Raw genomic sequence first — 23,250 nt, 5'->3', positions numbered from 1 at the left:
GCCACGGTTGAGAAACCCTGGGCTAGACAAAAGCAGTTTGTGAAAGTTTTCTTCGATTCTGATTTGAATCGGGCAATGTAGAGCTATTTAAAAATCACCGCGAAAGTTTATGTATAGACCTTTTAATATCGATTATCGTCGACGATTCAACCACTTATCCAAGAATAAATTGTGGAAAATTTGGTATCATTGGAAAAGTGTGATAAGTAATATTTATGATAATAGGTCCCAACTGGGGTAGTGAGCAATATCATTTTGGCCATATGTTGCTAGTGTACGGCATACCATATAGCCGATTACTGGGTGTAGTGTTAGCTTGTAGGCTATGGTTTATTCCAGTGGTCGGCAAACTGTGGGCCAAGGCCCAAATGTGGACCGCACAGCCATTTTTAGTGGGCCGCAATAAGCTATTTTTTGAATTTTTAGTTTTATCATGTAGTTGTGGGCCGTGTGAAATGCTGTAGGCCTATTGTATTTTAAAAGTCGGTAAGAAATTTAATATTGTCTCAGCGTGGTAAGAGCCCGCGTGCAAAATGTGGCCCTATGAGTGCCTGTCAAAGTCAACTTTAACTGTGTAAAGTTAATGCAATTATTTTCGCATTACGCGCGTATACTTTGTTTTGCAATATGTTTTACAGTTGAAATAGCGGTGTTTTTGTCATCGAGGGGCCGTTAATTTTTACCATTTCTTGGTGTCCACAGCCTAATGTTGTGTAAACTAAGACTCCCTACAAAATACGATTTCTACAAACATATATATAGTTAATGTATTTTTTTTTATTGTTGGGGTACAATGGTTCACTTGAGTAGCACTCTTTGCATGCAAAATAAACACTTATTTTTCTCTACTGACATTTTAAGTTAAAAGCTGTGGTATGTTGAAGTATTTAAAGTTTATGTTAAAACTTCTAAACCCCATTTTACGAGGAAACTAAATCCTGCAGATGTAAGACGTCAAAAGTGAACCACTGGTCCCACATCTCCCTCGCCAACCGGATTTTAGATTCATATTTACGCACGAGTTCGTTCTAGAGGACAACTTAAGGCTGGTTCACACTAGACGCGTTAACGTCTAGCGTCTGGCGACTAACAGGTAACGTCGTCCAGTTCACACATAACGCGTTGCCAGCGTTAACGGCAAATTTCCTCGCTTCTAACCGAAAGCGTCAAAGTTGACATATTTCAACTTTTCCGCAACCGAAAGCGTTTTTTTAGAAACGTTTGACGTTAACGCTAGACGCGTCTAGTGTAAACCAGCCTAAAGAACAATTGTTTTATGGCGTAGCTTTGTGACGCCAATCTAATGCCTCCAACTCAAAACAAATATCCTGGATCCGGCCTTTTTCGTGGTGATTTTACGTATTGGGCCACCAATAGCTCTGAAAGAGTTATTTGGGCCGCGACAAAAAATGTTTGCCGACCACTGGTTTATTCCCTCACAGAAGGTCATGTAGAGGGGAAGCAAGGGAGACCAGAGAAGGTGAGATCTTGCCTTGACAAAAAAGAGCGTTTTTTCCCAAAGACAGTAGATACAGAGCATATAAGCAGACACAAAGAGAAGGCGATATTTTGAATACCACAGAAATATCGTTGCGACCGCTAGACTGAGGTACGGAGTCGCTTTACGAAATATTTAAAACTTCATTATTAGGCCTATTTTTACTTTTTTTCTTTGACAAGGTACGCTAGACAAGACTAAAGCAATGTGTAATAGTTGTGTTAGACTCGGATTCGAATTGAACAGTCATTGGCCCTAGCCCTAGGGTTCTCTCCGGGAATATGTCGACGGAAAATTCCCGGGAAAAAAATACGGGAAAAAGAAGAACCCTAATTGGGCGGTTCAAAGATCCGTGCGATTGGAATTAGAAAACACGTTCTCGTAACTTCTCGAGCAGTACCAAGATTGCCGCGATTAGTTATGATTAATAATGTAGGTTATCGACGCTTTAAAAACCTTGCCCCAATAAACTTGTAGGAAGCTTTATATCACTGGAAAGGTGATACTTGCGGAATTGAAATTTATTATTCAAAATCTTGGATCAAGCATTTTTTTCTTATTTTATTGCAATGATTAATATTGAAAATTAATATTTTTCGTATTTTTTATGATTTTTTTTACATTTAAAATATATAGACCTTTATTAGTGTTTTGGTATGATATAAAAAATACCATTTATATGTTTGTTTTGTCTTGTGTGTTAGCAGTCACGGCCCCTCTGATAACTCCTATAAGCAGTATTTTTTTTAAGAGATTGCGGTATGAATGGACGTGCTTTCGTCATATATCTGGTTGTTTTGTTTATTGTAAGTAAAACATTAAGCATTGAAGGCAACAAACTCTCTGTTGAAGATAATGAGGAAGAGGAATTTGTGCCATCAAACCAATGGCAGAGGGTGAAACCAGGTATAATAGTAAAAATGTATTTTATTAAAAAAAGGTTTATTTTTCTCTTGAGTTAAGAGTAGTAGGATGCCTGGGCGCTGGTCTAAAATCTTATACCACTGTTTTACAGAATAAAACTTGTCTGAAATTTAAATATGTGAGAAGATATACATATAATAGAGGGAGAATAGATATATATAATAACAATATTGAAACAATATTGAAACACACAGTCAGGCCTACAAAACAACAATATCTAAAGGAGAATAATCTATAATGAATTAGTAATAAGACCAAAAGCAAAATATTTAATAGCCATGACAAGCATTTTTGACCTAAATTCTTCGGTTTTTGGTCATGCCCCTAAACTTGAATGATGTGTTCGCCTAAGGCAGTGTTTCTCAAACTTTTTCCGATGGCGTACCACTTCTCCATTCACTACTACCTTGCGTACCACCTGGCCCCTGAATAAATTACTATACTCAAATGTACCAGTATTTATTAGTTATTACCGTTATTACTATAACACAATACGAGTTAACAGCAAGAAAACACATTTTAATGTGACAGGTGCAACTGTTTCTTTTGCACAAGCTTGTCTATCCGGGGCACAACATTAGTCACAGCACATCAAAAATCGTGTTTAGGCTCAGTTAGACGATTCCGGCTCTTCGACTTAATGGCCATTAAGGCCGAGAACCCTTGCTCACACTCCCATGTCGAGGGGAAAACTAATAGCTGAGGAACAGCATTTCAGGCCAATGTTGGGTAAGTGGAACTCATGGACAACCAGAAATCTAAAGAAGAGCATTCCTTCTGCTTTGCTTTTGCTGTTTCGTCAACCTGAATATCAATAATCTCTTCTTGTTCTCCTGTTCCTACGGGTAGAACAACTGGATTGATGCAGAATGGATTGACAGCATAGGTGCAACTTTCAAAATCTGGAAAATAATGCACCAATTCCGTTTTAAGCAACTTAAGGTGGTCAGCAATTTCTTGAGATAATTTGTCACTGGGGTCAACTGAAAGAGTGCTAAGCTGTTTAAACATTCCGTACTGTTTATTTTCCACGTTTTTAGTCCATATATCAAGTTTGCAAATAAATGCTTTCAGTTTTGTAATAAAAACTGTTATATTGCTGTTCGGTCCTTGGAACGAAAGATTTACAAAGTTTAGGGCCTGGAAAATGTCCGACATGTAGGCCAGCTGTAAGATAAACTCTTTGTTCTCTAAATCATATTTAAAGTCGTGTTTTTCTCATTGAAAAAGGTCAGTAATTCATGCCTAAGTTCAAAGACCCTCATTGTCACATTCCCGCGGGAAAGCCAGCGAACCTCTGTGTGAAAGAGAAGACACTTATGATCAGAACCGACATCTTCACAGAGCCCTGCAAATAGCCGAGTATTTACAGCTGATGTTTTTATAAAATTCACAATCTTAATGATTTTGTTCAAGCATGACATTAAATCAGAAGGAAGCACTTTGGCGCAAAGTGCAAATCTATGGATAAAACAGTAGACAAAGGTAGCTTTTGGTGATACATCTTTCACATATGCTTGAAATCCTGACATTCTTCCAAGCATAGCTGGAGCACCATCCGTCGTGCATCCAACTAACATTTTCCAATCCAGGTCATTCTCCTTGAAAAAATTGTCCAAAACGTTGAATACATCTTTCCCTTTTGTTGTAGTAGCCAGCTCCTGACTCAACATTAACTCCGTTTTTACCGTGTCATTTTGGATAAAGCGGACATAAACTAGCAGTTGGCTACACTTGGAGACATCTGTTGACTCATCGAGTTGAATGGAAAATCCAAACTTTTGAGTCTTTTGCTCCAGCAATCACTTGTTCAGCAATGTCAACAGACATATCTTGAATACGTCGTTTTACAGTGTCGTTAGAAAGGGACACGCTGTTCAGTTTGTCCGCTGCCTCTTCTCCGATCAGGTTCTTGACTAGGATTTTTGCTGCTGGTAAAACCAGGGACTCAGCGATTGTATGAGCTTTCATATTCTGAGCTACCAGAAAAGACACTTCATATGACGATTTTACTATCCCTACTTTCTTTTGATGAAACTGGCCTGTCTTGTCTAGGCGTTGTCTTTTCGTGTTCTCCCCAAGTCGCTCAAAATAACTCTGATCTTGGTTCTTTTTTTCTGCATGATTTGAGTCAAGGTGCCGTTTTAACAAACTTGGCTTCATGGCCGCATTAGAAAGGGTTTTCATGCAAACCACACACTGTGGCAAACACTCTCCTGCATGTTCGATTGCAATGAACCCGTACTTAATGTATTCTGGATTATATTTTCGTTTCGACATGCTTAAAATATATTCTGCTTACTATACTGATCTATTAACCTGTTATAGCTCCAGTTACTAATGAGCTCATCTCATCAGTTGCTTAGTTTTGTTTGTTAGGATCAACTATGACGCAATAATGCCAACATGAAATTGTTCTACAGTTAACTTATTGTTATATTGTCGTGTATTTATAGTAGTTTTAGCTACTGCAAAGAATGGCAAATTGTAGATTAAATACAATAAAATAACGCCAAAATCTTCTAGTGGTACACGTACCACATTCTAGTGGTACGTGTACCACAGTTTGAGAACCACTGGCCTAAGGAATGTATGAACGGACATTAAGTCATTAACAAATACATAAGGGGCATGCAAAGGTACAACCTGGCGTCTTGGGGTGTACAATGTACATGTCTGCTTTGTTGTGCAGACTTCTTTCCCCTACCAATTTAAGTTCCGTTATTACACTTTACCTTATCACTAGTAAGTCATACTAAAATGTTGTCATAGGACAAGCAATACCAAGTGGTCTTCATGTGAAAATGGACATTGGTAATGGAGGGAAATGGGCTAAGCTAATGGACGAAGAAAAAAGTTTGCCATCTGGTTTACAAGTTGTTGAACAAGATGGCAACGAAAAAGTTATTAAGCAAACTGTTGGGTTTGTAAAATCGCCTTTTAGTGATTATACACATATGTATAAATGTTGTTTCAGATTTTTCATTATTAAGAGAGAATCTTTGGGTCTCGGGATTCTGGTAATAGTAATACCCGAGTCGACTCCAGCAAAATTAATTACTCCCTTGAACCAGGTCCTGAGTCTCACTCCGACTCTGCAGCCCTGGCTGTGGGCAGACTTACACAACCTAAAATGGTTCAAGGTCTACAACCAACCATAAAAATTTTCTGTTTCAAGCCTAAGCACTTGTCACCAAGCCATGTAATCTAAAACTGGCCTGACAACGAAAGAAATATTTTTGTTGAAACGGCCTGCCAACAACGTAGCCATGTAACTTAAAACGATTTTTGACAATAATTCTTGTATATCTCATCCACGGATTAGTTGTTACCCCCTTTCCCATTCATTAGCGTTAAGTCAGTCAAGCGCTTTTTCGCTGCAGTTTGCTCAGTTAAAAGTTTTAATCATGTCTAATCTCAAAAAAGAAACAATTATATACCCTTTGAGTTGTACCAGGCAATATCATTCCTTCTACAAAAACACATTATTTAGCAGAACTTGGTAACTTTTAAAATGTGGTAAAAAGTAGTTTTATTATTATTGTATACCTTATGCAAAAATCGCGGTATGACGTGATCAGTTAGATACAGCTTGATGCAAGGGAAACAAATGTAACTTGTACGCACGAACACAAATTTCGGTACTGGTATAGAAAGAATATTTAACTTTCGATCTATGGGCGATAGCTTGTTGACATGTCTTGGTTTTAACAGCCATTTTAAATTCTTCATGTATCTTAACTAAGTTGTTAAAAAATTCGACAAAATTCATGTTACTTTGTGTCTTCAAAATTAGGGCTGTCTTGCATTCACAAATATAATAAAAAATGTTTGGCCCCACTACAAACATTAGCACAAGCATTTTTTATTTAAGCCTATTTATGTGATGGGTTCATTAAAAAGCATGCCAAAGCTGATGAATCCACATGACCTACTAAACATCCATCAAAAAACCTTGCACATCCCAGTGAGGTTTATCCATGCTAATCTTAAGCTCTTAGCAATAGTTAGTTGATTTTGTTGAGATACACCATTTGTTTTTAGAAGTATAACTATTTTTGTAATCAATGAAAGACACACACAAACATATGTGTTTAATAACATCTGTGATCTAGTCCCTCGGAAGTTGCTTTATGACCAACGATTACGGCTTCCGTATCAATAGTACACCGAAAAGCCATCGCAGACTCGCCGAATCTGTCGATCTATGATGCAAGCAGAGCAAGCCAGAAAAACAACTGGCCTGTAGTGAGGTTCGAACTCACGACCTCCGGTCAAGCCGGGACCGTCGCTCTACCAACTGAGCTATGCAGGCTCAGAGAGGTGCGAGTCGAGAAACAACCATGCGCCAATATTTGCACATTTTGTTAGTACAAGCAACTTCACATTGGGGGATCATCAGTCCGTATCAATCAATGAAAGACACACACAAACATATGTGTTTAATAACATCTGTGATCTAGTCCCTCGGAAGTTGCTTTATGACCAACGATTACGGCTTCCGTATCAATAGTACACCGAAAAGCCATCGCAGACTCGCCGAATCTGTCGATCTATGATGCAAGCAGAGCAAGCCAGAAAAACAACTGGCCTGCAGTGAGGTTCGAACTCACGACCTCTGGTCAAGCCGGGACCGCCGCTCTACCACCTGAGCTATGCAGGCTCAGAGAGGAGCGAGTCGAGAAACAACCATGTGCCAATACTTGCACATTTTGTTAGTACAAGCAACTTCACACTGGGGGATCATCAGTCCGTATCAATCAATGAAAGACACACACAAACATATGTGTTTAATAACATCTGTGATTTAGCCCCTCGGAAGGCTTGCTCTGCTTGCATCATAGATCGACAGATTCGGCGAGTCTGCGATGGCTTTTCGGTGTACTATTGATACGGAAGCCGTAATCGTTGGTCATAAAGCAACTTCCGAGGGGCTAGATCACAGATGTTATTAAACACATATGTTTGTGTGTGTCTTTCATTGATTGATACGGACTGATGGCGAGTCTGCGATGGCTTTTCGGTGTACTATTTTTGTAATCCTATCTTTATGAATAGTAACAACTTAACAAGTTAGCGATGTTGAAGCTACACCTTAAAATTGGCAATAAAGCAATCTGCAAATACAACCGAATTTGTTTAGGCATTGTTAGTTTCACTGACATTTAAGTGCAACAGTTTACCCACCTACTAAGGGGATTGATGTGTCAGGCTATTGCAACTTGAAATTTATTTGACAATCTGGCATGAAACTTACATATACACCAAGGGTCTCAAACTAAAATTGTTCTGAGGACCAAATGAGAATGTGTAAAATACCCAAGGGCAGCAAATCACAATGAAATATCAACTGACGAAAGAAACATACAATAAGAACACAATAAAAGATAAACACAAGTATGCTGATGATTTAGGATAGTTATTTTTGTTCTGGCTACTTAACTGGCAGCATTTTTCATGGACAAGGACCTCGATATTAGGCTTCAACTTGTCAGCAGAAACCAATCTCAGAGTTGGTTGCAGATGTTCATCAGTGATATGTGACCTTAGCCCAGTCTTGTTAATCTTCAACGATGGAAAAAATTACTCACATAAATATGTGCTTTCAAACATTGCAATAATTTTGCAGCAGCAGAGAGTAACTTCGGAAACCTTTCTCGTGAAAGAAATATGACAGAGTTCTTGAATCCCTACCTCTGCATACTTTTGCTTCAGGATGGTATCACATTGAGTTTCCACGAACTCAATCTGCAATTCCTCAGCTACATTGTCAATTCTACAGCAAATGGAGTTGAAAAAAGTCAAAATTGCGGCTCTAATACTTTAAATTCTACAAAGCGCACGTCAAATTGCTGAATTGAATTAGACAACAAGTCTGTATATTCTTTCATGAATTTGTCTTTAACTTTTCCTATAGACTTCAGAGTTGAGAAATGAGTCAAATTCCCTTCACCAACTGCTTTATCCATAAACGTAGTTTGACTTTAAATGATTTCACATGGTCATACATCCCATCTGTGTAATAATTTGTTTTTTACCTTGAAGCTTCAAGTTGAATTCATTCAAATGATGTGTAATAACTGTTGGGAAAACAAGACTGCATTGGAAGGTATCAGTACGGCAGAAAGCTGGCGACTTGGCGACTATGTCAGACAGAAAACCGAAGAAATTAGTACAAAAAAAATAATTTTAATTTTTTTTTTGAAAGATCGACTTTCCAAACAAACGTGTGCTTGTTCTACACATTTCAAACCAATATTTTTTTTAAATGCTGAATATGTAGGAACATTTTGCACTAAAATTGGCAGAAAATACTTGTTTTGTGCCATTCTAAAAAAAGTATGAAGCATGTTGTTTAGCAGGTAAAAGCCAGTGTTTGGCATATAGATTGTTTATTAGTTTAAAAAGCACTAAATTTCGATAGAACTGTTGTGTATTTGCAGTTTTACTTGATTTGGCAAGTAGTTCTTTTAAAAAAAAGCAATCATGATAGTCGCCATAAGTTAAAAAAGCAATCATGATAGTCGCACAATAGACATGTATGACATTCGCATGGGCATAACGAGGATGTACTAGGCCATGCTGTTCCATTTAAGGCTTAAACTATATTTTTGGCTGTTTTAATTACGTAAACTCAAAAAATTTTCGCGCCTCGTGCGGACTTCGGCCATGTTAATCTATGGTTGTGTCTCTCAAGCATATCTATTCAGCCAAGAGATATTATGCATTCTACGGCATGTTGCACTTCACTGTGTAACTCTAATTTCGGCAAACAATTTTTATTAAAAATTTCTCCTAGTTCAAAAAAAAATTTCTCGCTCTTTAGTCTGTTTTTAAGCTGCATGTGTGCACATGAGTTCGCCCCAATACAGCTTATCTATGTAACAGTGTTAGAGTAAGAAAAGCAGACATGTGCACTTTCAGTCCCCTAAGCTGTACTTAAGCATACCCCATATATGTATTTCTTTGTGTCACAAAAATTGTGCACCTTTATTCTAATTCGTTTACTTCTTAATAATCTTGTTTATCGCCTAAACATAGCAAGGTTTATACATTCCTTTGACGAATACATCATTTAGGTTTTGCGGCACGACCAAAAAAAAAAAAAAAGAAGAATTTACGCCAAAAATGCTTGTCACCAGAAGGCTGGCAAGATTCTACCAGCCTGGAAGGTATCATCAGTGAACATAGGAACTACCCTGTTTTTATTTTCATAATTGAAGCGACTTTATTTCTTAGTGCAAAGAAACGCGAAAACATGTCCATGAATCCGCCATCTTACTTCAGTATGATAAAGTAGTTCACCAAGTCGATATCTGCAAGAAATGATTTAAACTGCCTGTGGTTTAACCCCGATATCGTATAAAGTTGACTGTTTTAACTACAACATCCATCACTCCATTCATTTGTAGACTTTTACAGCAAAGGGCTTCTTGGTGTAAAATACAGTGTACACTAGCAAAGTTTTTTTTTACAAGTCCAACTACACCTACATTGCTAGAACGCATCATTGCTGGTGCACTGTCTGTGGCCAAGGGAAACCCAGAAGTATTGAAGGACTATTTCAAAATGGCGTCTTAAAGTAGGTTCCATCAGAGTCGTTTTAGAGTTACGGCCAATACTAAAGTATATCAGGCTATACAGTAAACAAGCCTATCCCATGGCAAGATGTGTTTCTCAAAGCACCTTTTTTAAGGATCGAAATATATCAGTCCATTTATAGTACCCTTCAATGGTTTTAGTTCCAGAAACTATTTCGTCGGATTTAAAATGCAGTCTACAACCCTAATAAACACAGCACATTATGTGGTGTCTGACACATCTGTGCTCTCATCAAGGGCAATCAAAAATGCCTTGAAATCCTTTATGGTAGCAACTAATTGTTTCTCCACATATGCAGCTAAATCTGTGACCCTACTTGCAACTGTATTTGGGGATAAGCTTATGCCTTCAAACAGTTTTTTGCCTGGACATAAAATGTCACTTGCTTTTACAAGGCATTCTTTTATAAAGGGCTGTGATGACTTTGCTATTATTTCACTGATAACAAAACTCGCTTTTAAAGAATGTTTGTTGAACTGCTTAATATTTTCAAAGAAGCTTCTTTGTTTGCAAAATGGTGATTTCAGTTGTTTATCTTTTTGCTCTCTTAATTTGGCCTGGTAAGCATCATATTTATCATGGTGCATTGTTTCGAAGTGCCAACACATGTTATACACCTTCATAACAGCTATCTTTGCTGGCAAATAAGGCAATGACTAGTATCTCTGACTGCGGTGACAAAATATAACTCCTCCTACTTGTCTTGAAAAACTTTTTTTTCGTCTGTAACTTTTATTTTATTCGAAGCAGAAAATGTCTAATCCGCTTTTTAAACTATAGCAATTTATTCAATACTAGGCTAGCCTACACCTCAACAATCAATTTGAACATTATGACCAATTCCACTATCACCGGACTGGTGCAATTTCCAACATTATTGTTACACCTGTACAGAAGTGAATAGGCAATGTGATGTGATAGTAGATCTTTTATCACATAAATGGTAGCATTTAAAAGTAATGTGATGGTGAAGTTTGATGAGTAATTTCAGGATTTTGGCATTTTTATAGTGAATTTTAACTTTTTTGCAGAGTCACCTACTCCTAATGATCGGCATTGCCTAAAAATACACAAAACATACAAACATCTGCACTCCACCTGCTGGGATTTATACTAAATACCTCAAAACCTCTAGGTCAGCGGTTCTCAACCAGTGGGCCATGGCTCACTGGTGGGCCATAAGAACATTTGAGGTGGGCCACAGACCAATTTGAAAAGCTAGATTTAGCTTCATTTGTCTCATTATATTTAATTTTACAGGAATAATGGCTTGGGGGTGAATTAAAAAGGAATGTAAATTTATTGTTCAGCCGTAAGTATCTCACTAATGCAGGTTTGAATAAATAATCTGTTTTGAAATATATTCTGCTGTGTTTTGTTCTAAACCTATTTTAAAGTTTTTTTTTTCATAAAAATTCTATTGGGCCACAGAATTTTTTTGCAACGTAAATGGGCCACGAAAGAAAAAGGGTTGAGAACCACTGCTCTAGGTGTTCATGGTTGATCATCCAGCAAAACCCACCTTGGTTAAAACTACGCTATTCGCCTGCATGCAAGCAACACAAGTGTCTTGAATCCCCTAGTGCTATCCTCTTGTCGAATAGAAAATATGTAAAAAAAAAACATTTCTGATGAAGCGAAATAACTTTATCATTTATCTAAGTTAACAAAAATTGAATTTGATAGGTCTGATTATTTTTTAATAATATGTGTTTTTTAATATGCAATTGGATGCACAAAAAAAGTATATACCAGAATAAAAAATTAGAAAATGTAAGATTTGATAAAAAAAGATTACGATTACATTGTAAAAGTAAATGAAAAAATGTTTTTGAGGGCATGGCTTGGTGTCCAACTCCCATGCACAACTAACAGCTGTACCAGATTGTTCTGACTAAACTTATCCCAAATCAGTGGTAAAAAGTGGGAAGTATAAGTAAAAGGGCCTAAACACTGAAAAAATAAAAATTGAAAACGGAAGATCCCTGATCTGTCCTATTTTAAATGCAAGCATAGGTGAAAGAAAAGGATACTGAGCCACTTCCTAAGATTTTTTTCAAGATACAGAATGCCCAATTGAAACAATGTTGTATGTTTCTATTTTGCAAAAATACAGCTTTTAAAGCTTTTCCAAGTGTCAATAAACATCTGCTACTTGTGGATAATGTGTGGTGTGAAAAGTTACCAAGTTTATTTATCTATATGTCTTACTACATATTTTTAGGCTAATTGTTTTCCAATGTTTATGCAAAGCAGTGCTTATTTTTTTGGAATTTTTGATACTTTATCAGGGGTAACATTGAATTTATTTTGTTGTTTTTACAGCCTTTGATTATAGTGCAAATTCTCAACCCTTATTGCATTAATCATGCTGAAACTGTCAGTTCATTTTTTATTTTTATTTTGTATTTACTTTTTAGGAATAGCAAGTATTCTATAGAAGAATTGAAACATGCTTTAAAACAAATGAAGGAAGATGCTAACCAAAACAGCAAAACACAAGGTTTGCCAAAGGTAATCAAGTATATAATGTTTCAATCATATTGTTAAGTGTTTACTCATGGTACTGTTATTTATTTGTATCTAAAGATAACATATATAAGAAAAATATGTATAAAAAAATATATTATACAGCTTATTATTAAGCAAATAAATATAAATAGTAATATTTAACAATGTTGTTTAGGGATGTTCAGATTTAAATAAATGAGACCTCATTTAGAAGTTTCCGCATACAATCCAAATGCACTGAATTGCATATCAAAAAAATTAGTTTGCTGAAAAAAGTGGACACATTCTTTGTGATCTCTTCTGAAAAAGATTTTATGTTCATTCCTGGTTAATTTAATTTTTTTCAATTTGTACACATGTGTTTTAAATTTTTTTTCTGCCTGTAGGCTAAAAGATGATCCTAAACCAAGTCGAAGTTTCCACATTATATCCGTTACCTGCACAATTGTTTGCAACTATAAACTGGCTAAGCCAATTCAGTAAAAGTTTCATTACATATAATTTCTTAAATCTAGTTATTTGGGATGTTATAATGTCGGATCGGAGCCGCTATACATATCAGTAGCAAGGCTCATATTTGAAGTGCCTGGTTTAAATATTCTTCCATTTATGTAAATAGCATTACAAGTTTCTTACTCCGGAAAATTTTGCGGAGCTCTCTGCAGTTCTGTGGTGGCAAAGCAATCTTGAGACAGCATATCAACTTCTAAACTGGTTCTGTGGCAAGTTTATAACAACTCAAAAACAATATATAACTTTAATATAACTAGACCTTAACATTGCACAAGTGGATCATATATTTACTTACATGTTAATTTAATACAAAACTTTGTTGCCGCGTCTTAGACTAAAAAAAGTTAGCAAAGCCATAGCAATGGTTATGGGATCTAACAAATTAAGCAGGAAGATTTTTAGGATTTTTTTTTAGTTATTGTTAACCATTTAGATTTCCCCAAATCCAGAACAACAAAGCTGCTCTGTTACGTCACTAAGCAGTTTAACACATGCCCAAAGTTAAACTTAAACTCGCATGTGTCATTTTTCTAAAAGTGTTTGAATAGTCATTTTCAAGTTTTGTGTTTGGTAAGTGCTGTTAAAAAGCTATTGTTTTAGCATTAAATGTAGCAATGTACAGGTCAGTGTTTCCAGGACACCACTTACTTTGCAAAAATCCTCGCCTAATCATGTGTCAATAAACTAGAGATTAATAGTTGATGCCAGGTGCAGAGTTCACAATTTCCTTAAATGCATTAGTTTGCCAAAGTAACATTCCATCGTAAAATGTGCTGGCCTTGCATCAAATACCCTACAGCATTACACAAGGTCAATTTTCAGCCAATATTCAGTGAATTACCCATTACTGGCATAGTTGTTATTTGTTTAACAGTAAACATCTTAGGATTAAAAGAAATTAACTGTAGAAACATTCAGGTTTTCCTAAAACAATCTAGAAATTTTTTTTTAATATTTAATACATTTGTTAAAAAAGCATAATGTTGGATTGCTGGTCATCAGATTGGCTAAGAGCATTGTAAGCAGGGGAGGAGTATGAAGGAAATCTAAAAACATGGGTTTCAGCTCCAAATTTAGCCGGAAGGCCACTTAAGTGTTTTTTTCGTTTGCAACATCCTGTTTGATATGCTTAACCATTTAAAGGGCTATTTTTCCACCCAGTTGGTTAAAAAATTATGTAAGGGTTGAAATTGATTTGTTTTGTTAATGTCTTCCATTTGGGTTTTGAAACCGGGTAAAAATACATTTTCTGGACCTCTCTTTTTCTGGCCCCTATTCATGCTGTTTTGATATGAAAATAAACTATTTTTGTAATAGTGTGTACTAGGACTAATATTACAATTCAACTTGGTAGTCCTAATCGAACAAGAAACTTAACTTAGTAGTACGAGTGAGAGAGAGAGAGAGAGCAACCAAAAACTTGGTGATGATGTATTTAGTTCATAAGCAAACAAAGCGGAATATCTTTAGAAATTTGTGAAAAACTATGGGCTTATGGAGCACTTAAAAATGTGATCAGATTTCAATTTGTTTTCATAAAACTGTTTTTTGTTGTGACCTAGAAAAATTAAATCTGGACATCCCTAATAGTGGTTTTGCAGTGATCTGTTTGTTTGTAAATTATTAATGTAATCCAAACCAACAATTTCATTAACATTAATCAACTAAATTATATATACCTTGTAATTAGCATGCTATAGTAGCCTTGTTTGTATTTAAGGAAGATATAAGGAAAAAGTTTAAATCGATTGAAGAAATACAGAAATCGTTCAATAATATAAGTTTCCAAGCCGAATCAGATGTGCAAGCAATGCATCGACTTGTGGCTACGTTGAAGAGTACTTCAGCTGGCCGAGAAGTCAAGCTTGCTGCCCTTCAACATTTAGAACATTATGTTCATCAAGTAATTACTTACTCACTTTTTTATAGCTTCAAAGTTTGATGTGACATTTATAGTTCGTGTTTAGATTGATAATGCTGTAGACTTGTTTACTATTGATGGCTTCGGAACAATTTTAAGCCAACTAAACAATACAGACGCCTTTTTGAGGGAGGAGGCTGCCAATGTAATTGGCTCTGCGGTTCAAAGTAACCCTAAAGCTCAAGTTAAGGTAATATTTGTGTCTGCTGTGTTAGTTGAATGATTATGGAATAGTATGTATTTATGTATGCTTGTTCATGATGTTAAAAACAATTAAACGCTAAGTGCTTTAAATGATGATCCCTTATAAATTTACTTTTTTATGTATTTTAATAGGCTCTAGAATTGGGAACTATGGAATCACTCCTGAGGATACTATCTGATCAAACTCAGCCACAAGCTGTTCTCAAGAAGTCTGTGTTTGCTCTATCTGCTTTGATTAGGCAGTTTCCATATGCTCAGTACAAAATGGGAGTAGTCGGAGGCTTTATGGTGCTCAAGGATCTATTTAATAAGGTTAAATTATTATGTTTACTTATATGCTTTTTATAATAATTACTTTTTAATAAAAAAATGCCCCGTCTAGTAGTATTGGAATAGGTATGGACCAATATATTTTTAGTTCGTGATAAATTAATAAGTTTTTTTAAGGATGTTGGTGAACAAATTAGGATCAAAGTTATTCAACTTCTATATGACTTATTTACGGAACGTCAATCAATTCTTATTAATGATGAAAATACGTCTGAAACTCGTGAAAAGCAGCAACAATATGATAGGTATAACGTTGTTATTCGCATAAAAAGTAATATTGTTATGTAGCAACCAGTACACCTGGAGCTTTCATAGAGGCTAACCGATATCAATTGCAGGACTTTGAGCAAGCAAGTCGACGCTCGAAATTAACGAGCCTGCAGTTAGGTTCGAACATATCACCTCGGCCAAACCGAAACCGTCGCTCTACCAACAGAACCACAGAGGCTCAGAGGGGAGCAAGTCGAGAAACAACGGCCGAGGTCTTGAGTTCGAACCTCACCGCAGCCTAGTTGTTTTTCCTGCCTTGCTTGCAGAAAGTCTATATCTGATCATCTGATTTCGGTTAGCCCATTTAAACGCTCTCGGGGTACAATAATATGTGTGCCGTTTTAGTGTTGGTGGTCAGCACAACTTCAGTTTGCAGTTGTACACAATTATGTAGCAACCAGTAATAAGCGTTAAAACTATTCCTATTTACAAAACTCTTCTTGTGCTATTTAGATAAAATTTATTATGCACTTTAGTGAAATTAGAACAAACAAATATAAAAACACTGTATCTGGTAATTTGACTGTTTTGATATGTGTGATTATTAACATTTACGTTTAGATTGCCACTAAGCAAGCTTATAGTTGATCATGGTTGGTGTGATGCAATACCTGCATCCATTGATCTATCCCGCCACAGCTCGATAGAGGCTGTCCTTCGTGCCATGCGTACCTTTATTTCAATATGTGCGAATAATTTTGCCAAAAATGCTTATCTTCAGCGTTTCCAAACGATCAAGGTAGGTTGCACGGTCAAAAAACCTTCGCAAACCTTCGTATTTTGGGTAAATAACTCGGATTTGTTAGAGATAGCAGTAAGCCAAAAACGAAAGATGATTTTTTTGCACTATTTTCTATCCACACTAGTTCATATCACAGATTTAAAACCTCTTGGGTAAATTGTAAAAAAGCACAAACATGCGATGAGAATTGAGCTGCAAAACTTTAACGTGGAAAAATACGATCTTTAGAAACTATAAATGAAAAATGTCTTTGTGTTTTTTTTTTATCTTAGATTCGATATTTAGTTTTAATGCAAATTTATTCAATGTTTTCAAAAGAATGAGTATAAAATTTTGATGGAAAAAGAAAAACTTGAAGGAGACGACGAGGGATATTTCAGCATGCTGCACGAGCTTCTTCTCGACATACAATCTTCGATAAAAACATTAATGACGAAAGACGAATTATAACGAGTATTGGTTGGCATTTTTCCATATTTTGATGCAACTATTCGAATTTAAAGACGTTTGGTTGTATGCAGTGGCGTATCCAGGAGGATGGGGTTGGGGTACGAAACCCGCTTTTTGTAAGTGCTTTCGTTTTTTGTCCTTTTAGTCAGGGCTTAACTCCTGACCAAAGCGGCAATTTTTCGTATTGGGCTAGTGCGTAAGCAAAAGCAAACGTCAATCGCTACCTTTTTTGGCTGATTGACTATAGTGTGCATTCACAAATCAGTGAATGGAATAGTTTATTCCGTACGCATAACGAAATTTGCAATGATCAGGATTTCGTGTGCACAGAATGAGGGAAACACAACTCACAGCAACAAATTAAGGCATTTCGGGGTTATTATATCTATAAAATGTTAGTTACCTACAAGCATATTGTAAAATCACGTGATTTGTGTGCAAGTGACAAAATTATTTTTCCCTTGAACATAGCTTGGCGCACAGCTATGGTGCAAACAAAAAAAATCGGTGCTCAAAACACTCGGAAAAAATCTTTGTTTTTTTATTGCAAGTGGCGAAAGGCGTGCTCGTAATTTAGTGTTGTCACGTTCATTTAACTTAGGAAACTGCGCTGCTAATAGTGGAACTGTTTATTTATCAAAAGCAATCAATCATACTTCGTGGTCTTGGTTTGGGTTGCCAACTGAAAGGAACGGTTGGCGGTTTCACAGCTGGCGCCTGGCTGAGGTGTGGGCATCACACGCTTTCGCATGTTTCTTATAATTAAGGTCATATTTTATTTCACGACGTCATTCACGTCAACGGGAAAGTGGGGAAATTTACGAAGTTAAAAATTCGCGCCCCATTCTTGTCTGATTATGGATATGCCCCTGGTTGCATATATATATACAATTATCTTAACTATTATATAGGGTAAGTTGGTGCAATTTGTTTTTAACTCCAATAAAAATCTAAAAAGCTTATTTTCGCTTATATTTAGTGATCAGTAAGCAGGCCGATAGGGTTTAAAAGAACGTTTTACTCTTGCTGAATGGTGTTATTGTACATACCCAACTGTTAGCGGTACAAAGTAGATTTATGCTAATTAAATGGAGGTGATTAGAAAATTGACCTCAGCGCAACACCAACACACGATTAGAAAGTAAGAATATCAGTTTTTAATTAACGCTCACCAGAAAGTGGTCCACGCCTTAACGTTCTCGCATGCCCTATTCAGTTTTTCTACCTCCCAGGTGTATTACGCAAACCAGAGTTGATTGTGATCGTACTCAAATTGGCAAAAATGCTCATAATTTTGGACGTCAAAATTTCGGAATGTCCGGTTTTACGCCGAAAGTGTAAAAAATAAGGAAAAAACATAAGTGTGGAAATAAGTTGCAGGCTAAGAGTCAATTCGCATCATTTTTGTTATCTTCTGCTGTAATGTTAAATTCAGTTTACCTCAACCCGGAAATTAACTTCAAAAACGATTGATTTGAAAAGAAATCTAAATCTAGCGTAGGCATACAAGATATTTTTTAGCCAAAAGTGAGGAAAAAGTTACGCTACTACAGGTAGAAAAATTGGATTCCATCTATCGCGCTCCCTTTCGTAAGTTCTGTGCCTTGTGCCAGGTATTACCACGAACAAGCCAAATACGCAAAAGAAACCACGACAAATTAAGTTCTAAATTCGTCGGAATAAGACCTAAGTTTATCGGAATAATACCTAAATGGCCAAAATAACGCCTGGAACTGCAGGGTGAAACGGTGAAGGTATGGGACGAATGATGGACACCTGTCTGGCAGCGACCGTTTTGGTGTTGATAATTTGAGCGACCTAGTTTGAACGGCGCCACAGTTTTGGCACCGGGTTGTTTGCCACCTTTTGAGGTTATGGGTGGGGTTGAAATTATTAGGGGAATTAATGATGAAGTTGTTTTTTATAAGATGAAAAAAATTAAAAAGCTAGAGTCAAAGTTACATAACAAGTGGGCATTACATTATTATTAGGGCCCGCAAAAGTCAATAAAGTTAAAATATTTTAAGGACCTCGTCTGTCCACGAATCAAAGAATAAAGTTGTTTCAGCACCTAGGGGACTGTTTCTAAGAAGTTTATAGGTTAAAATAAAGGTAAAATTTACAATAAGGTTAAAATTTTTTAATAAAGTCAAAATTTGTCAAATTATGGCTTTTGACAAAGTTTTTGTGTTTCTTGAGAGTAATTTTTGTAAAAATCGTCGTGGAAGCATTGTAAATCAGGAACTGCGACACAAATAAACCATATTAACCCATAAAAGCAAGAAAAATGTCACAATGCCCACTTGGATCAGCAGTAACTTTTTATGCAAATTGTCCAGTTTTTTATTTATTGTTACGTATTTAAATAATTTTTATAAAACACTTCATCTTCATAAATGTGGTCTTTTGGAAGATCAACAGTTTGGATTTTAGGAATAGCCTACTGACATTCTGTAATACAAAAATGCCTAAGCAAGCTAAATCTATCGCCAAAAAACCCGACGCACTTTTTATAATCCGTAAAACACCTTGACTTTTCGACAAAATGTTCTGTTTGGGTCTGAAATTGACAAAATATTATGTTTGGCTAACTGGCATCAATTCAAGAAAGAACAGTGGCCTCTACAAACAAGTAATTTCGTTAGGTTAAAATAAAGTTAAAATAAAAATGTCCCTAATTATTATGCAATCATTATAGCGTTACGGATAACTTTTCAGCTGTATCAGTGTTTTTTAACCCATGGGTTATGACCCTTCAAAAATTTGTTAGGTTTTATATTGTTACATTTTATTGAGATGGGTTCTGAGAAATGATTCTTGGATTTTTAAAAAATTGGCGAAAGCAATGCAAAGATATTGATCATATAATATAAATTCGAACTTATTTTTGCTAATTATATGGGCCGAAAATTTATTTTCGGGACATATCTTGTTTTTGCCGCTATTTATATGGGCCGAAAATTTATTTTCGGGACATATCTTGTTTTTGCCGTTATTATATGGGCCGAAAATTTATTTTCGGGACATATCTTGTTTTTGCCGTTATTATATGGGCCGAAAATTTATTTTCGGGACATATCTTGTTTTTGCCGTTATTCTTTTTTGGTTTCCTATGGTTTCCTATGGTTTCCTATGGTTTCCTATGGTTTGTTTCAGACCGACTTTTGTCCGAAGCTTTATAGAAAAAGTAGACATCGTAGAACCTTCAAATTTTCAGACATGGCGTAGAGTGGTATGTAGGTGCTTTGTAAAAGTTTATGAGGCTGCACTCCCAGGGGCCTTTGCTTGGGGGGTAAAAACCTGAAATATTGCGTTTTAGCACTTTGTAGCTAACGACAGCCATCTAGCAGCAGAAAAACTTTCATACAGAATTCGTTCATATTCGCTTGCTTTGTCCAGCTCGCGTCGCGACGAGGCGGCTGCTGGCATCCCTGCTGCGCCCTATTGTCCCGCGCGTGCAACATTTGTGTTGGAAGTGGCTTGCCTAGTAAAACTATGCACATGCGACTTGCCTTTCATAAAGAGGCCTCTCTAAGTAAAAAAACCTATTGCTCTTACAACACAAAATATTTTACCACCGCAAATTTAAATGCGAATCCTACAGGCAGTGTACACATCTCTGTTAGCACATGTTGTAATTGTTGCACCATTCAAACATATCAACACCAGGTCTAAGCAAATATAATTATACAAGGGCCGCAACAACAAAAAGCTTAAGTTTAACGCATTCTTAACGACGACGTTACAAAGCTACGTCATAACATGGCGTCATAAATAAATAAATCTTGCGTTTATTGGATTTAAATTGGCAAAACTTTCAATATAAAACGTGGCTTATTAGGCACATAAACGTGTTTGCATATTGCTCAAAACTACAGATTTAAACTCTGTTTCAACAGTGATTGCTCAGACCAAGGCATGGTAAAAATTTACACAGTAAAAGTTGGAAAAAGTATAGCAAACCATAGACGTTAAATCATTTAGAGAGAATGAAAATATTGACTTTTTAAACATGCTAGCTGACCAAAATGTAATAACATGGCCGTAAGCATTATCTACGTAAATTCTTATTGATCAAATGTATGTTTCGATCATTTGCCAAAATCTACGCCATATTTGAACCCCCTTCGCTTCAAAGCCATAAGTTATTATATTATTATACACAACTTATAATTGTGTGTAGATATGTTGGATTGGAGTAACATACAGAACAGGTGCAAATAGCAAATATTCTCCAAATACGATGTTTCCAATATTCTCCAAATCGTATTTCATTGTATTGTCGCGGTAATACACAAAGAGGTAAGGCCGTGAATAAAGTTTCACCCACCGTACAATTAACGGAGGGAAGCATTTCGAGTAGGGATGTTCAAGGCAGAATATCGGCGACACATTTATAATGCTTGCTTTAAATGCGGCGTCAGCATTTTTTGGGGCGACCAATTACTTCGCGATAAGCTTCGCCTAATAATTAAGTGTCAATAGGGTGTATTTACCGCCGCAAGTTTAAATGCGAAATCTTAAGGCAGTCTACGCCTCTCTGTTAGCACCTGTTGTGCATCTTGCTCCAACCAGCATACCAACATCAGGCCTAAACTTATCTAGCAAAACTTTCGATTTAATAGTTTGCGTATTAGGCACATAATAGTGTTTTTCATATTGTTTGAAACGACAGATTTAAAGCCTGTTTTAACAGTGATTGCTTGGACCAAACTATGGTAAAAAATTACCTAGTGAAAGTTTGCAAAAGTATAGCAAACCATAGGCGTTAAACCATTTTTAGTCTTTAAGAGAATGATAATATTTGATTTTCAAACACGTAAGCTGGTCAAAATTTAATAAAATAGCCATATGCATTATCTAAGTAAATTCTATTTATCAAATATATGTTTCGATCATTCCCCAAATTCTACGCCATATTTGAACCCCTTTCGCATCAAAGGCATATTTTAAGTGGGGAAGTTTTCGGCCCATATCTGTTTTTGCTTGCAGAAACAAGTTAAGGAAAATGAAAAACAAAATATATAATATAAAGTACACAATACAAAATATTAAAAAAAAAATTAAAAAAAAAAAATTAAAATAAAGTAAAAATTGAAAATAAACACTAAGCCCTGAAAATATATCCCCTGACAAAATATACAACAACCGCACCCCCGTCTAGTTCTTTTTTGGTTTCCTATGGTTTCCTATGGTTTCCTATGGTTTCCTATGGTTTGTTTCAGACCGAGTTTTGTCCGAAGCTTTATAGAAAAAGTAGACATCGTACAACCTTCAAATTTTCAGACATGGCGTAGAGTGGTATGTAGGTGCTTTGTAAAAGTTTATGAGGCTGCACTCCCAGGGGCCTTTGCTTGGGGGGTAAAAACCTGAAATATTGCGTTTTAGCACTTTGTAGCTAACGACAGCCATCTAGCAGCAGAAAAACTTTCATACAGAATTCGTTCATATTCGCTTGCTTTGTCCAGCTCGCGTCGCGACGAGGCGGCTGCTGGCATCCCTGCTGCGCCCTATTGTCCCGCGCGTGCAACATTTGTGTTGGAAGTGGCTTGCCTAGTAAAACTATGCACATGCGACTTGCCTTTCATAAAGAGGCCTCTCTAAGTAAGAAAAACCTATTGCTCTTACAACACAAAATATTTTACCACCGCAAATTTAAATGCGAATCCTACAGGCAGTGTACACATCTCTGTTAGCACATGTTGTAATTGTTGCACCATTCAAACATATCAACACCAGGTCTAAGCAAATATAATTATACAAGGACCGCAACAACAAATAGCTTAAGTTTAACGCATTCTTAACGACGACGTTACAAAGCTACGTCATAACATGGCGTCATCAATAAATAAATCTTGCGTTTATTGGATTTAAATTGGCAAAACTTTCAATATAAAACGTGGCTTATTAGGCACATAAACGTGTTTGCATATTGCTCAAAACTACAGATTAAAACTCTGTTTCAACAGTGATTGCTCAAACCAAGGCATGGTAAAAATTTACACAGTAAAAGTTGGAAAAAGTATAGCAAACCATAGACGTTAAATCATTTAGAGAGAATGAAAATATTGACTTTTTAAACATGCTAGCTGACCAAAATGTAATAACATGGCCGTAAGCATTATCTACGTAAATTTTTATTGATCAAATGTATGTTTCGATCATTTGCCAAAATCTACGCCATATTTGAACCCCCTTCGCTTCAAAGCCATAAGTTATTATATTATTATACACAACTTATAATTGTGTGTAGATATGTTGGATTGGAGTAACATACAGAACAGG

General features: G+C 36.2%; 1 protein-coding gene and 2 pseudogenes across 5 annotated transcripts; 1 reads left to right on the top strand and 2 right to left on the bottom strand.

Annotated features, from left to right (window-relative positions):
* The first annotated feature begins 1,792 nt into the window (after nucleotides 1–1,792).
* Nucleotides 1,793–17,927, top strand: LOC146164231 (nucleotide exchange factor SIL1-like). Of its 5 annotated transcripts, XM_083383257.1 has the most exons (9): nucleotides 1,793–2,404; nucleotides 5,195–5,345; nucleotides 12,445–12,538; nucleotides 14,769–14,951; nucleotides 15,016–15,159; nucleotides 15,306–15,485; nucleotides 15,621–15,748; nucleotides 16,335–16,512; nucleotides 16,834–17,927. In XM_083383257.1, the coding sequence occupies exons 1-9, from the start codon at nucleotides 2,260–2,262 to the stop codon at nucleotides 16,963–16,965; spliced, it is 1,335 nt and encodes a 444-aa protein (XP_083239383.1). In that variant the 5' UTR covers nucleotides 1,793–2,259; the 3' UTR covers nucleotides 16,966–17,927. The 5 variants fall into 5 exon arrangements, with proteins under 5 accessions (XP_083239383.1, XP_083239386.1, XP_083239382.1 ...); XM_083383260.1 differs by lacking the exon at nucleotides 16,335–16,512; XM_083383256.1 differs by lacking the exon at nucleotides 16,834–17,927 and having other exon boundaries at nucleotides 16,335–16,820.
* LOC146164233 (zinc finger BED domain-containing protein 5-like) lies at nucleotides 2,942–3,687 on the bottom strand (annotated as a pseudogene).
* LOC146164232 (zinc finger BED domain-containing protein 5-like) lies at nucleotides 3,613–4,702 on the bottom strand (annotated as a pseudogene).
* Nucleotides 17,928–23,250: the final 5,323 nt, after the last annotated feature.

Source organism: Ascidiella aspersa, chromosome 2 (assembly GCF_963924565.1).
Source record: "Ascidiella aspersa chromosome 2, kaAscAspe10.2, whole genome shotgun sequence".
Taxonomy (NCBI): Eukaryota; Metazoa; Chordata; class Ascidiacea; order Phlebobranchia; family Ascidiidae; genus Ascidiella; species Ascidiella aspersa.
This window is presented reverse-complemented; position numbering and strand designations above follow the sequence as displayed.